At 40.8% G+C, this 15170-nt stretch overlaps 2 protein-coding genes across 3 annotated transcripts in view; one reads left to right on the top strand and one right to left on the bottom strand.

The window, feature by feature from the left end:
- Positions 1–6942, top strand: part of Mcm7 (minichromosome maintenance 7) — a 73580-nt gene extending 66638 nt beyond the window's left edge. The window contains exons 14-15 of the mRNA XM_075679687.1: positions 3055–3164; positions 6232–6942. Of these exons, the coding sequence (XP_075535802.1) occupies positions 3055–3164; positions 6232–6439 (318 nt within the window). The 3' untranslated portion in view covers positions 6440–6942. The remainder of the gene's footprint in view (positions 1–3054; positions 3165–6231) is intronic.
- A 51-nt stretch (positions 6943–6993) lies between these two features.
- Positions 6994–15164, bottom strand: LOC142571386 (replication factor C subunit 4). Of its 2 annotated transcripts, XM_075679690.1 has the most exons (12): positions 15015–15164; positions 14674–14801; positions 14500–14578; positions 13844–13923; positions 13532–13648; positions 13392–13461; positions 12170–12243; positions 11967–12087; positions 11242–11367; positions 8853–8933; positions 7401–7517; positions 6994–7141 (listed from the first exon to the last, which is right to left on the bottom strand). In XM_075679690.1, exons 2-12 carry the CDS (start codon positions 14784–14786, stop codon positions 7043–7045), a joined length of 1077 nt encoding a protein of 358 aa, XP_075535805.1. In that variant the 5' UTR covers positions 14787–14801; positions 15015–15164; the 3' UTR covers positions 6994–7042. The 2 variants fall into 2 exon arrangements, with proteins under 2 accessions (XP_075535805.1, XP_075535806.1); XM_075679691.1 differs by lacking the exons at positions 8853–8933; positions 15015–15164 and having other exon boundaries at positions 14674–15008.
- Positions 15165–15170: the final 6 nt, after the last annotated feature.

Genomic DNA, 15170 nt, shown 5'->3' with positions numbered 1-15170 from the left:
GAAAATCTGGCATAATGTAACATATAAGCTCGAACTTTTGGAAAATGTGCATGTTTGAAGCAACATGATACTTAGGTACTACATCCTGTTACTTTAGGTGTCTGCTTTTACCAGCTGTTACCTGCTGTTAGTTTTTGTACTCTGACCACAAAAGAAAGAAATCTGCTTACTTAAAAAGTCTCCTAGGTTAACCACTGCGAATTTCTATTAGTACAATTAAACCTCGATATAACAAACTTCAACATAACAAAATTCTCAATATAACAAAGTATTTAAGTTTTCATAACCTCTTATTCATAGGACACCATGTATTCAGAACCTCAATATATAGAGTGTGTTTCTGCAATTTCAATATAACGAAATTTCACTTCCACAGCACAGAAATGCTGAGACAATAAAGGGAAACTTCCGCGCAGATGGCCAAACGATTGAATTACAAGTGGCTGCTTGAAAACGCACCTCTCAAATCGCGTGACGCGACAAGAGCGACCGCCGAAGTCAGGCCGCATAATGTTTCGTATAAAGTTCAAGAGCAATAAGATCATATTGCGCCCCACATACTTTGTGCTTTAGGTGCGATTGAAAGTCTGCGAGGGTGAGAAAGAAAGATGCTGACTTCACACACGAGTGCTGTCTCCCCAGAGAAAGAGAGGGAGGGGAGCAGGCTCGCGGTAATGCGATTTCTGGCGCATGTTTCAGCTGTGCCTGCACATGGCTGTAAGCATGGCTGAGTGCATACACAGCTGTGCACCATGCTTTATAGGTAATCTGCCGCATGTGCAAAAAGTGGCCATGCCAAGACAGTGTAACAGCATGTAAGCTGTCTTTCCGCATGCTTAGTATTGAAGGTTGCTCAAGTTGCTAGAGTTTCGGTGACCCGTTGAAGCGAGAGGCAGACGAAGCATACACTCCCTTCCTGTTGCTGGCGCTTTTTATGGTAGCGTCATCCCAGTACGGGTGACGCTATCAGCCTTGGGGCCAAAGTGAATGCGAAAGTGTAGCTGGCTTCGCTTAATTCGTACCGCCTATGTGAAGATATCGTCAACGCAGCATGAAACCATATCATTTGTCGCTGACTCTCATATTCACCAAAATTAATTATTTTCTCATTCAAATTTCATTTTTTCAATTGCCCGATTATTCAGAACATTCTGCAGCCCCTTTCCGTGCAAGAAAATTCAATTGGTGAATACTTACTTGCACAAGAGTTCAAATTTCAATACAATGAATTTCAACATAACGAAGTAAATTGCCAATTTTACCTTCTTCGTTATATTGAAGTGTAACTGTATTTGGATGGCTCTATAGGTAAATCTTGCAGAAATAAACTTGTGCAGGTACATAGACTGAAAATTTCATTTGGCGCATTCACTGTACCCCATACTGCCATTGTTGGAGTTATCACTGGGGTCACCTTTAGGGTTAGGTGTGTACATGCTGATCAGCCAAGTTGGGATTATCTGGCAAATACCAATTTTAGGATCGGAATTTGGGCCCATGGAAATGTATCGGCGCCGGCCAGGACTTTCAGTTAAGATTGAATTGATTGAAGAATATACCTAGCATTCCAGCAACGTTGTCAATATTGCTGGAACACTAGTTACAGGAAGGCACTGCAAGGGCTGTCCGTAGCACGGGGCTCGCTCGCGATAACGGCACGGTCCTTCGTCTTCCTCTTCAGTCGGCACATACACAGGGGCGTGTCTGTTTCATTACAATTGTTATAAGTGGGTTCCACTGTACTTAAAATTTTTCCAGCTGCCAGTGTATGCTTGACTCATTCCGTACCACGCCCATTGGGCATCGTTAGCCTGCTAACAATGATTTCAAATGCTGCTTTCGATGCCTTCTGCACTGCTCACGGACACATCGCGCTATTGGACATGAAAGAGGAGAACTATATTTTTGTTTGCTAAGAGTTCGCTTTTCCCCCCAGGCGGCGATTTTTGAACATCCCCGAAGTCTTCGCGATCGTCAAAGTAGAAAGCAAAAATGGCCACGTCCGGGAGTGTGCGCTCGCTTCAAGAGATTGCAGATCTCGCGGTTCCGCTGCGTCTGTGGCTGATTTTATCGATGGATCGAGCAGCAGCGAGTCTGAGGATGCTGTCTTTGTCAGACTTTGACTCTGAGAGCGACGATGACGCAAGCCAGCCCAGAACATTGGCGGCCGCAGCCCGACACACCAAACTGTAGTGCTTGGACTTAAATTTTTGTAGTGAACTATCTGTTCAGTGAAAATTTTTGATTTTTTTGGAGCTAGTGCCTATGGGACAGCAATACATATTGTATACCTCATATATTTTTCTACATATTTTTCTTAGTAACAAGCGTGTCTCTGCAAACTTCATTCAGTTTTGTCCCACAATCTGACATATGAAATACATCTCGTTAATAAAACTTTTATGCATAAAAAGTGCATTCATTGTGTTTTTTGTTCATGTATGCCATAAAATATTGAGTGCAGTAGTTCCTTTAGAAAAAGAAAAGTCTGGCGTAACCTACAAAAAACACCTATTTTCCCCATGGCAGGGAAAGAGTTAATATTTCCCCCAAGCTTTGCTTCTGCTGTATTGCCCAATGCTTTAGATGTTGCAAAAAAAAAAAAAAAAAAGGAAAAAATGGTTGCTGTCTTTCAACGTTTTATTTTTTAATTATTATTCATAGCATTTGTACTATGAAACCCATGAATAACCTGGAAAAGTCGGGGAATTTGAAAAACGAATTTGCTAAACAACCTTGGTTTTAGTAATTCTAAGCCAATGGCATCATTTAGCTGCACACCTTCACAGTAGCATGACAACATATTTGCTCAGATACAAGGTATTGTGCATTTTGCAGTATAGTTGCTGAAGAAAGCCTGCACGTTCTCTAAATATCTCAAGAAATTTTGTGATGTCGTGTTTGCACACATTTAAAACGTGCTTTTACCTGTGTTGTTACACATTTGCAGCATACATTTTGAATGTGAAACAGTTAAATACCGTCATTTTACTTTTCTTAAGTGTACTGCTCTTGTTTCTAAACAGTCGTTGGTTCTATTTCCTTATGCTGCAGGCAAGGCTTCGATTGGTTGAGGTGGTTGAAAAAGACGATGTTAACGAAGCTATGCGTCTCATGGAAATGTCAAGAGACTCGCTCGTACAGCACACAGAGTCTGGTGGCAGGTAAGCATCGTCACTTTGTGATAACTGTGGCACACATTGAAAAGATGGTCCTTTGGTACCACTAGAAATGTGTCCATTTTCCCGTGCTTTAAGATTGAAACATTTTATTTAAAGACAATAAGATCGCAACATATTATTCAAGTCGCCTCACAGGCTCCAAGCATCGGAGCATGAAGTAACATGATTATACAATGCTTATTGACTGTTAGTACCGATCACTAAAACGCAAGAACATCTTTATACAATAGTTAGTGACGCATTAGCAACTAAAAAATATGGCGGTTACTTCGGCCCTAAAGCGAGCAGAATCAAGAATGTTGATGTGTTTCGGAAGACCTTTTCAGTGGATGATAGCCTGCGCAAGGTGGATGAATTATATGCTACGGTTCGACCAGAAATGCGTTGGAAGCTTAAATGGTTGAGAATGCAGGGACTCTAAAGGCTAATACTAAGTCGACGTGGGCTGTTTAAATACCATTCCAGAAACCTCACAACGCTTGTTTTGTGCCAAGAAAAAGACTTCGTTTATGAGAAAATTGCATCTGAAGGGTCCGAATACCTTTCTCGAAATTCAGATCTCCCGCCACCCAACCGGGGGAGTGGTGACGTTGCATATGCCATCACTGCCCTTTGCTGCCATCGGTGAGCAAAACGGCGTCTGGCAGACGGCGGTACCGAGCCAAAACAGATAAATTCAGAGCCGCGGATTCTCCGCTGCAGCTGCTTTTTTGCCAAGTGGTGTAGACCGTTCGGGCATCTCGTGACATCACATGGAAGTTGAATTCTCTGCTACTGGTAGCTTGTGCGAGTTTTGCAAACCAGCAAAACCAGCGCAGCACTACAGGATAACTACTGAAACGCGAAAGCGTGGGCAGCGCGGAGTCTAGAGAAAACGAAAGTGTTCGACCACCCTCGTCGTTGTCAAGGGGTAATTTCAATTAGTCCTTTTGTCTAAACATGAAATAGAACTGGACAAGTAACATTTTACTTCGTTTAATACAATACGAGGATGTTTTTTGCAACGAGTGGTTGAGTACTAGTGACAGAATATACCTAGGAGTGCTTTCGTCATTGGGCACGTATTTGAATTTCCTGGGAGTCTCTCTAATCTTGTCGTGCATTCACCTCAATTTCTCGATTATTAAGACTGTTCGCGATAATATTGATGCCTGAGAGATTGTCGAGCACTAATCTATCACTTTAGCTTAACTTAATATTTGCCTTTAGTGTCCCTTTAAAAAGCTTCAATACTGTGATACATAAAATTAAAAGCCTGATCACTGGTGTTTTGAATGATTGTACAGCAGTAATAAATACGTTGAAAAATTTTGAGAATTCATATATGAAACTTTAAAAAAGCATCTCAAGGAGTACAAATAAAAATAATAATTTGCAATTTTTAGTATAAACACCAAGTGAAAAAAATCTGAAGTATACAACACATGTACCTACTTCCTAGTTACCAACTTTTCTGTCCGATCATACAAAAATATGAAAATATATTCGTGTGAATGCTAGCCATAGTGATGCTTATGCTATGCAGGAAAGCAGTAGCTTCGGAAATGCATAACTTCATATTGCACAAGAAGCACTTTTTACTCCATGCAGCAGGCACCTGGTTCGTTCGTTATTGTATTCTCTTGGGTCACAAAGCAATGGTGGTCAGGTCGGGGAGCGTGCAGTAGCCTCATCATACTTGATTATTTCGTTCTGTCAGACTTTCTATGTAAGCAAGCTAGTGTGCATTGAACTGGCACTGGAGCCTCCACGTGCCTTGTTCAGTTCCTGTACAGTGCCTTACAGTAATGTGGAGCGTTGCACAATATTCTACAGCAATGAATAAGGACAAATAAGCACATCTACAGAAGCAGTGTTCAAAATGTAGAGATTAGATAGGTAGCCAAGCTTCGATTGAAGGTTGGTCGGAAATTGACTGCATGCTCTGGTGTGAGTGAAAGGCCAACACAACAGGCAAGATTGCTCGTAATAACTTGTACATATGCTGCCGAAGTGCTGATGGATAAAACCAACCCTTGATGGGGAAAATAAAGTTGCACTTGATATTAATCTAATACAATTATCAAAATAACACACACTCATGAGCATCTACCGTTGTTTGATACATTAAAAACAGCCTATATGTTGGATTGAAAAACTCACAATTCGACTGAAGATTTTGTGTCTCCACTGCTGCTGTAAATTAAAATTACGTTGCAGAGTCAACCAAGGTGCAAATCTTGCATCTTTTTATTGAAGTGCTACAAGCACTGGAGGCTAGTTTTGATGACATCTCCAGTTGAAGTTTCATTTTAGAGCGCAGCTCTTAGGTGCCCGTTTCTGGGTGGAGGATCTGCATTGGCTATAGCAGTGCTTGCTGCTACTTGCGCGTTCAGCGGCGTCTTCTACCACAGCTGGCTCCGATGCTGCTCATCGTGCCAGCGATTCCCACACTGTTCCTCCCACTGCGAAGGCGCCGACGGCACTAGCCCACCGCCAGTCTGTGCGGTGGATTTCGGTCTCAAATTCTTTGGCTCAATATATTGCGAAATGAAAACACATATTAAGCAGCACTCAAATTTCGCATTAGGGAGTATCGTAATCACCTTGACCGTTTTTTTTTGTCCCGACTCCCCAATCTGCCTAAAATTGTCATATCTGACAAATAATCAAAGTTCAGTTATTATTTAAAATGATGTTGATAGTAAAATTCCAATGGACATGTTTAAAAACACGTAGAAAAACTCTGCCTAATACGTACATGTTTATTGTTTAGCCAAAAGTTCAACTCGCATCAGCTCTACTAAACATGAAAGATCTTTAAAATAAAATGCTTATCTTGCTTTTTTGTCTTTGGCAAATGCCACAGCATTGTAGCAGTTGCTGCCAACAGTGTTGCAACAATTAAGGTGATTGCTTCAGTAAAGCAATCATCTTAATTGTAGGTTTTATGGTGAAGCATCACCTAATTAAGAAATATCTGGAATACCTTTCATTGTTATACCTAGGAAAACACACCTGTTCAGAACATTCAGTATTGTAATCATACAAATGGCGTTCATGCTTTCAGGGTCCAGACAGTGACTGATAAGATCTTCGCGCTCATCCGAGACATGGTCACAGAGTCTGGAGGCAAGACAGTGAAAATGGCTGATGCTGTTGAGCGTTGTACGTCACGTGGGTTCCGGCCAAACCAGATTGAGGAGGCCATTGAAGAATACGAGGAACTCAACGTCTGGCAGGTTAACCAGGCCAGAACGAAGATCACCTTTGTTTGATGCACAAGTTCTTCACTAGCAACAATCTTTGCACTGATTAAGTTTTTCTACCAAGGACTGTAAATATTGTACGAAGATATTGCAGCATTTAATATAGTTAGTGCACCATGCAATGTGTAATCTATTTCGCACTAGTTTTGACCTGGTAAATCTTCCTGATATTCTTTGCAATCTACATATTTTCGCCTGTTTACTATATGCCACATTGTGAATTGACTTGCTTACAAGACTGCTATGCAGCTAAGGCTATTGATTGTCTACGAATACCTTTTCTCCCACCCACTATTTTTTGGATGTGTGCCCAATGTGGGTCAGCATCATATTGAGTTTTTATCTTATGCCTGTGGCAATGCACTGCATAGCCAGCACAAGCCAGCACACTTCACTGCCATATTCCATATCATACATAACTTTATTATTTTTTTCCTTTTTTTTTTGCTCCATACCTAGTTTGTGTTGCGTTATATGTACCTTCATACATGTAAATAAAGTTTGAACTTTGATATGTGTTGACTTCAAGATTCATACTGAAGTGTTGTTTAAAACAATTCAAACATTTTTTTAAAAAGGACTTTATTTTATGTGAAAACTACACATGAATAACTAATGCTGGACACTGCAAATTTGGTTCATGATTGTGACACACAGGTCCATTATTTGGAGGTACTCGTCAGCACCTTCAAGCAGTCTGTGGTCGCATATCTGTTCCAAAAGAATGGTGCACGTTTAATCACACCGTCAAATTCATAAGCAAAAACATGTACGCAGTCTTTATGAAGGCATGAAGCTTAAGCATATGCATTTTATAACTGGACAACATACAGGACATCTGAAAAATTAATACAGAGCTTGCTGCTGTTATTGTAATCCAGCCCCCCCCCCCCTCCAAAAAAAAAAAACGCTTTCTGTATTATCACAAGGATAAACTGCATTTGCTAGAAATGAAGCGAAAGCTACTTACGGCAAGTTTCTCGGCCATTGCTGACTTTTGTTTGTCATTGTATTTGTTGTTCAACACAATAGCATCGTGCAGCTGGCTGAAAAGTTGCGACGCTGCAAAACCTTCAAGCACGAGGCCCTTCAAAAAAAAGAAAAAGTAATTTTCAAATGAACAAGTGCACTTGCGCATTTCTGCGCTGCATAATTGTTCAATAAACACAGCAAGGCCACCGTATATGTAAGCAATACTGCACAGGGCTGCTGATTACAACAGCAACAAATAATTAAAATAAATTCTAGGGGTCTTCCGCGCTGAGGTTACAATTTGTTTGTGAGGCATGCTGTAGCGAGGGGCTCCGAATTAATTTTGACTGCCTGGGGTTCGTGCACACAGGCGTTTTTGCATTTCACCTCCATTGAAATGCCCCTCGGGCTTGGTAGCACATGCCATAGCTACTATGGACCATGGCAGGTCAACAAATCCTTGTGTGGAGTAAAAAAGTGGCTTGATATGGCAGAAAATTAAAACATGTGCACTAAGGTCTAAATTCAAGCTGGCTGGTAACGCAACATCTTTGAAGGCAAGAGTGTAGAAGACTGCACAAGGCGATTGGCAGCATTCTCCATGTATTTGCCACTCGCTTGTCCAGTGTTTTGTGCTATTCTCTTCAAAGATCAAGCAAGAAGTTCAGCTAAAGTGATATGTCAGAGCTCCAGAATGTTTGCCAAGCACAGAGCCTTTGGAAGTGGGAAGATAATGCAAATATTGGGCAGGATTGAAGCTGCTGTTGAGAAAGTAATGAACTAGCTCTTTCTGTTGTGTTCAGCCAACTTATGTTTCCAATAGTACAAATAACCTATCCTCGAAGTATAAGCTACTACTGCTTGAAGTCGTAGCACTGGAACAACCTATGAAATCAAAGGTGCCATGCAAAATTTTGTTGCACTTAGAAGCAAATGATTTGCTTTCAAGTGTAGCCGCCAGTTAAATGGCCACTTATATGGTGCTCATAGCACTTTTAATAAATCTGTGCCAAAAGCTACAGAAATGAACAGCAGCACCAGGAAATGTGTTTCAGTTGTACGGGGTCATTCACTCTACATCTGTTAACTTGAGCCATACAGCAGAATTGAGTTCATGCTTTTCGCTCCGAGTAGTGTTTATGTTGAATGGTAGTTACTTTGATAGTTTCAGCTGAAGTAATGTCGATGTTTTTGCGCATACCCAGGGAACTGTGCCATATTGCAAAGCAGGCACTGGTTTTAGTAAAGCAAGTTTGCATCGAATTTCAAAGTGCCGCAAATTACCACAGCTATTCCTTCAAGTCTATGGTAGGTTGCATTTTTATGAGTGACAGGAAAGTGTTTTCTGGCATGTGACCACACAATTTGCATTTTTCCTTTAGTGCCCTCTTATGTCATCAGTGCAAATACTTTTTTTTTCTCTACAAATGACCATTGCCCAGCTCCTTACCTCAACTGTTGTGCTGAGCTTCTCATATGAATTCGATGCACAACAGGTAAGCAGGCCATCGACGCACTGCTTTGGTATAATCTGGATGGAAACATCACACAAGTTTATTGTTGTGATAAACAATGCTTCAGGAGCACAATAAGCCACTTGAGGTTTTTGCAATAGGCATTGGAAGCGAAAGGGCTCTATAAATTTGCTGAGAACAAGAACCTTGCATTCAGAGATCAACTTTTGAAATGTTGGCTTTTAATGACATTTTAATCCTTTAAAGGTCAACCGAAACAAAATTTAAATTCTAAATTTGTTATAACTGAGTAGTGCTATATACCACCAAACCAATCTTGGTGAAGCCGCAAGGCTGATAATCGTAGTTTACTTGTTTAGCAGCCTTTGAACAGCACGTAAGCAGACAGGTGCACCTGGCGGTTGTCGCCAATAATGCGAGTCCCAGCATGCCACCTGTGAGATTTTTCGGTGTGTCGTGGGCAGCCACAAGCGCCGGGCTAGCTTGCATTGCCACGCTTGGAAAACCAGAGACCAATCGGAGCACATGGTTGTCCAAGCGTCTTAATGGCGAGAGGGCTCGTTGCAGCGCCTCACTGCGGCCATGGTATCTATGACATCTGCAGCAGATGCAGCTACACGCAACTGTGCACAACTAGACTGGAGTAGGTACTCAGTCTGGCCATGCTGCGTGGTGCACAGACTGGCTTTGTCTTGCGCTAGTTTGACTGACGTATAGTAGCCAAATCCAAACTGCGCATTTTGAAGCGCTATCAATAGCAAGCATCATGCCAAGGAGCAATGTCAGGTCATATGTTGCTACCAGTGAGCAGTAATGGCACCTATTTCAGTTTCAGCATTAAAAACAGCTATTTTTGCAAGCTTTTTGCAACACTTCTGCTCGTATTTCAAACATCAAACTTTCCACAGAGGCTCCTTTATAGCCATACTATAAACCATACTACTGGGCATTTTACACAATCCAAAATGTTGCAGTTGCCCTTGCAAGGGGTCTTTTTAAATAATGATACTAAATTGGCTGATTATTTACATGACGCGAACTGCTTCAATAAATGTTTATAAAACGAAAAAATAACTCTGTAAGCATTGTACGGCAACAAATTCATGGGACTCTGTGACCATCTCGTTCATACTTCATATTCAGAAACAACGTTGTCTACAGTGTCGTTACTGTATTCTTTGCTTGAAGAATGAAACATAAAGTTAACATTCTTGTCACTATTGCTATGGTCGTTTGGCAGATAGCAATTTACCGCACTAAAATGCTGCACAAATGATGGCATGTTTGCTTGAAAGCGAGAAAAAATCTCATGCAAACAAGGAAACGTCGGTACACAAGGAACACCTGCCATGTAGTGTGTAAAATCCTATTTAATAACAATGTCGAAACCAAAATGGGTACTGTGGTCTTTGTTGTGAATAGAAATACAGCTTTTGATGACCTCTGTTCGTCAAAGGCAGTTCAGAAAGTGGCGAAATGCCCGATTGACGATTATGAAAATGACATTATTTATGAATGAACTGAAGTCATCAGGATCCCTTAAGGAGTTGGCAATGTCGAACTTTAATGGCTATTATGCATATCATAGGCTGATATAGGCAAATAGGCTGATGATGACGAAAAGGCTTAGAAGATAAGTTATTTCCTTGGTTCAATGCCTTGAATATTTTAACACGAAGGGCGCTGGATAATTTAGAACTGCTACGAGAAGTATTGCACATCACCCCTAGAACTATCTTGATGAAGCACTGTGAGCACTTGGCAGTCTCCAATTTTCTTATTGGCAGCCATTAAATAGCACCAAAGCAGATGACACGTGTGCCTGGTGGTTCGTGGACATTAGTCCCAGTTGGTTGCCTCCGTGATTGTTTAGCGTGCTGCCTCAACTCGGAGGTCATGTAAAAGAGTCGTGCTGGTTCGCAACAATCCGAGTCGTGGGTCACTTCTGGCAAGCTGCAGTAATTCATTTTTTTTTGCTTTTTTTTTCTGTTTCAGTATCAAAAATGTCTTACTTCAGCGAAGTTTTCATGACGCATCCACTCATATTTCGAAGGTTAACATTTGCCTGCAGGTCCCTCTATATTTACGCTATCTGAAACAAGGCTCCTTACACGGTTAAAAATCTCGTTGCAGTTGGCCTTTGATTTCAACAATCTGGAGTCCTTATTATGTAGAATCTTTGTTTTACACTCCTTTGTTATTGGCAACTACAAGCAGAAATCAGACCTGAAATGTGCTCAGCAGCAGAGCACCTTTTTCTCAAAGTGGCCAACCTTAGTCATCAGGTTTTACTGGCTACAGCTACCTCTGCTATTTACAAGCAGCTTAACATTGTGAAGATGCAGCACACAAATGGTAACTCACCCCAGCAACTTCAGCCACATCATGGGACGTTACAGGCTCATCACATTTAAGCCGAGAAACACTTTGGAAAAGGGTGATTGCTCTTCGCATGTCTCCTTCACAAGCATCCATAAGGAAATCCAGTACCTAGACATTTGATACAGAAGTGTTTATGAATGTGAAAATTGATCTCATTGAATTTCTGCGACAGTGAAGATCAGTCAAGTACTACTTACGCCTCATGTTCAAGTGTGACATGTTCAAGTGTGACATATATTGCATGCAGATTTTATAGAAATCTATGTAATAGGTGCAAAAAACATGACACACACAAGGCGCTTTTTGTGTCAGTCTATATGTGCTGCCATTTTCACACCTATTACGTACACAGATATGCCAAACCAGCCTACCCAAATTTCCATCCCAATGATTTTATAGAAGCTTTGCTTTTAATTGAAATGTTACACTATGGGAAAAGAACAAAACTCAATTAGCTCACTTGTCTGCTCCAAACACACACTCTCCAAAAGCATATAATACACAGCCTTGAAACACACAATGTACTACAAAATTAGTTGCAATGATGAAAAGCCAAGTGACAGCTGTTATCTACAAGTAAGATAACAGCTGTCAGTCACCACTAATGCAGAAATTTCACACAGCATTGCACTCGTATAGCACCAATGTGCCACCATTATTAAAATTCACATCTAATAAAACTGAAAAAGCAATCAAGGGTCTCAAACCTGATCATCGCATTGAACCCCTTCAGCTGTGCATATGCTGCGAAGGCGTTCTATTAGAACTTCCTTAGGCAAAGGCTTGAATCGAAACTTTGAGCAACGAGACGTCAGTGGATCTATGATTCTGAGAAAAGACAAAGGCAAGTAAGTACAGCTCTATAATAATAGTTACACTCAGCTAAATAAAATGGGCAAAGTGCATTTACCTGCTTATGTAGTTACAGATGAGGCAAAAACGAGTTGTCTTGGTTTCCTTTTCCATGGTACGACGCAAGGCTGCCTAATATTTAAAAAAAATGCAACATGTTTTTATATACAAATTGAAGCCAACAGGAAGCATACTATTGGTGTATGATACATTATAAAACAGTATAATTTTTTAAAGAACCTTGAGAGCATAAATTGAAAATCCACTTTTAGTCATGCGATGTTAACTTTTACTTTTAGATACAACAAACGTAATCTAAATTGGTCTGCGCAGCTGTTGCTGAGAAAAACGATTTCTCCATTCTCGTATATTTAGATAAAAGCTCCCAACATAAAGCTCCCTTTTTCAGCAAACTGTACCATTCACTTCTGAGCTTAATAGAAGCTATCAGGTGTTATGAAGGCTTTATGCTTGCATTAAAGGCCAACTGCAATGCAATTTCACTTTGGTTAAATTAGTTATAAATGAGTAGTATATATCAGTGGAGCAATTTTGGCAAAGTCACAGGGCTGGTAATTGTATAGTTTTCCTGTTAGAAGCCTTTAAACAGCATCTAAGAAGATGAGATGTTCACCTGGTGGTTGTCGCTATGATGTAAATCCCAGCACAGCGCCTCAAAAACGTTTTAGTGTGCCACAGGTGCTGCTTTATCTTTGAGGTCATGCCGAGGAACCATGTATACCAGGTCAGGCATCAGTTCCGACGTGAGGTAATGGAGGCATTCTTTTTTTTTCAGTGATGGTACTGAAAACGGTTATGTTTGCAAGCTTTTTGTGACGCTATTTCAAGTGCATGCTTCATGTACTGCTACAAATGTAAAATTTTGCATAGAGGCTCCCCTACATCTGTACTATATTAAACTAGGCTCTTTTTATGCAGTCAAAAATTTCATTACAGTTCGCCTATAATGTGAGCATAAAGTTTTCATAAAACTTCATAACTTCTATTAAACTCAGAAATGATCAATACAGCTTGCTAAACATTTGCTCAGAATTATCAATCTGCTAAGTGAACTAAGCAGAAGCCAGAAGGTAGTACAGTGAGGCTAATGTGGTCAAGTGGGAACTATCATTACTATAAATGTAGTTATTATGTGCCAGAGTAACCTTTAACACACATTTCTTTTTGCAGAAGAAAACAATGACACTTTTGCTAATGCACCAATGTGCTCAAATTTAACACATGCATTGAGAGTAAAAAAAGTTTTCTGGGCCAAGTACCTGAGCACTTGCTGTCATGGAATCTGCTTCATCTAGAATTATAATCTTGAATGGTGGGCATGGTTTCCCACTGCAAGTGAAGCACATTGTAATCATATCAGATGGAAACACTGCAACATTCCTCAAAAATGCACACATACTCGGGAGCTGTAGCACTTGCTGTAAGCTGTGAAAAGGTTTTGATTTTCTCACGGACAACCTGGATGCCACGTTCGTCAGAAGCATTTAGTTCCAAAATGCGGCTTTTGTACATGTCTCTGAAAAATAATGTTATTGCCAGTAAGTCATCAATGCGTACAGCACAAATCTGAAATGACATCACAATCAGCAGAATAGTTATTTGCATTCTTCAGATGTTTGCACAATTTATTTGTTTCAGCCTATACAAATTCACCAAACAGAGGAGTGTGCGGGAACTACAAGAAGCAAACCATACAGCTCGATTAGCATACCCAAAGAGTTCTCTGGCCAGGGCAAGTATAGTAGACGTCTTTCCTGTTCCTGGAGGCCCATAGAACAGAAGATTTGGGAGCTGCAAGTATCAGACCCGTACAATCACATGAACATATGCTTTATGGCAGAACACTCGTTTTTGTACAAATTGCAAAATGCAAGCACTTCAATTTACAACTCTATCAAATTATTTATGAACACATCCAACCGTTTGCTCTACAGTGAAATAAGTGCACCAAAACTTTTGTTTCCCTACCCTCAATGAGGATTATAATTTCTGTGGCTTATGTCCTTGCTATTTGCTTATTTGGTTTCTTGCCTCCTTCTTGCTTACTTTTTATTTTCTCTGTGCTGGAGTGTGGTGTTCTCTTATTTTTGTTATGTCTATTAGATATTCCTTTACTTTTTCTGTTAATGGGCGAGCTGCTGTATATGTAATTAATCGAGCTGCAGTAGACTTCTATGTAACATATTACTGTTTATAAGCCACTGTATAGGGTCAAGGGCTCTGTAAAGCTGCCTAGATCAGCTTTTATTCATCAAAGCCTTTCAGTGCTTCTGCTGGAGAAATAAAGTTGACTTGACATAGACAACTGCGGTACAATATAGTAGAGCACAAGACACGAGGATGCACTGCTTGACTTTCTACACTTACATCGGCTCCTTGAAGTGACTTTTTTAGGACGGAGACCACTTCATCTTGGTGGGCCACATCGTCTACAGTTTTGGGCCGGCTGAATGAGGCGGAAAACGAAAACAAGCATAAGTCGCATAATGACATACACGATACTTGATGCTAAAAGGGGCAATTAGCGCTGCAAAGGCTTACTATTTTTCCACCCATGGGATGTGCACTGGTTTCTTGGGTGCCGATTTCGGCTCCTTGGTTTTCTCCTTGGGAAGGATTAAGTTTGGGTTGGCTGTTTTCAAAAAAGCGTGCATGTTTGGTTCCGATACCTGTGCAGAACAACGTGCAACACTTAATTAACGTCCGGCGTTACAAATGAACGACCTCCTCGCACACAGCCCTACAGCTGCGTCACGAGAGTTAATTCGGCACAGCATCGTCAGCCTTGTCTTAGTCGCATGTGTTTAGCGCGCAGTCACCCCTCATTGATAAAATTGTGGACAAAAGACGGCGCGAAGCGATTGCGCAATACGTCAACTCACCACGAGTAATGAGCCTAAGCCCGCGCAATTTTTCGCGCGCACTGGCGGCGGGCATGAGGTACAGGGAAACGAAACACCGCAGAGCGCGAATAAATACCATTTACCAGCACACTAACATTTATCAGTACAGATTTAGTGTGCAACTCAATAAAGTAT

This window comes from Dermacentor variabilis, chromosome 2 (assembly GCF_050947875.1).
Source record: "Dermacentor variabilis isolate Ectoservices chromosome 2, ASM5094787v1, whole genome shotgun sequence".
NCBI lineage: Eukaryota > Metazoa > Arthropoda > Arachnida > Ixodida > Ixodidae > Dermacentor > Dermacentor variabilis.
Note: the sequence above shows the minus strand (reverse complement) of the source record. Positions and strands in the feature narration are given on the sequence as shown.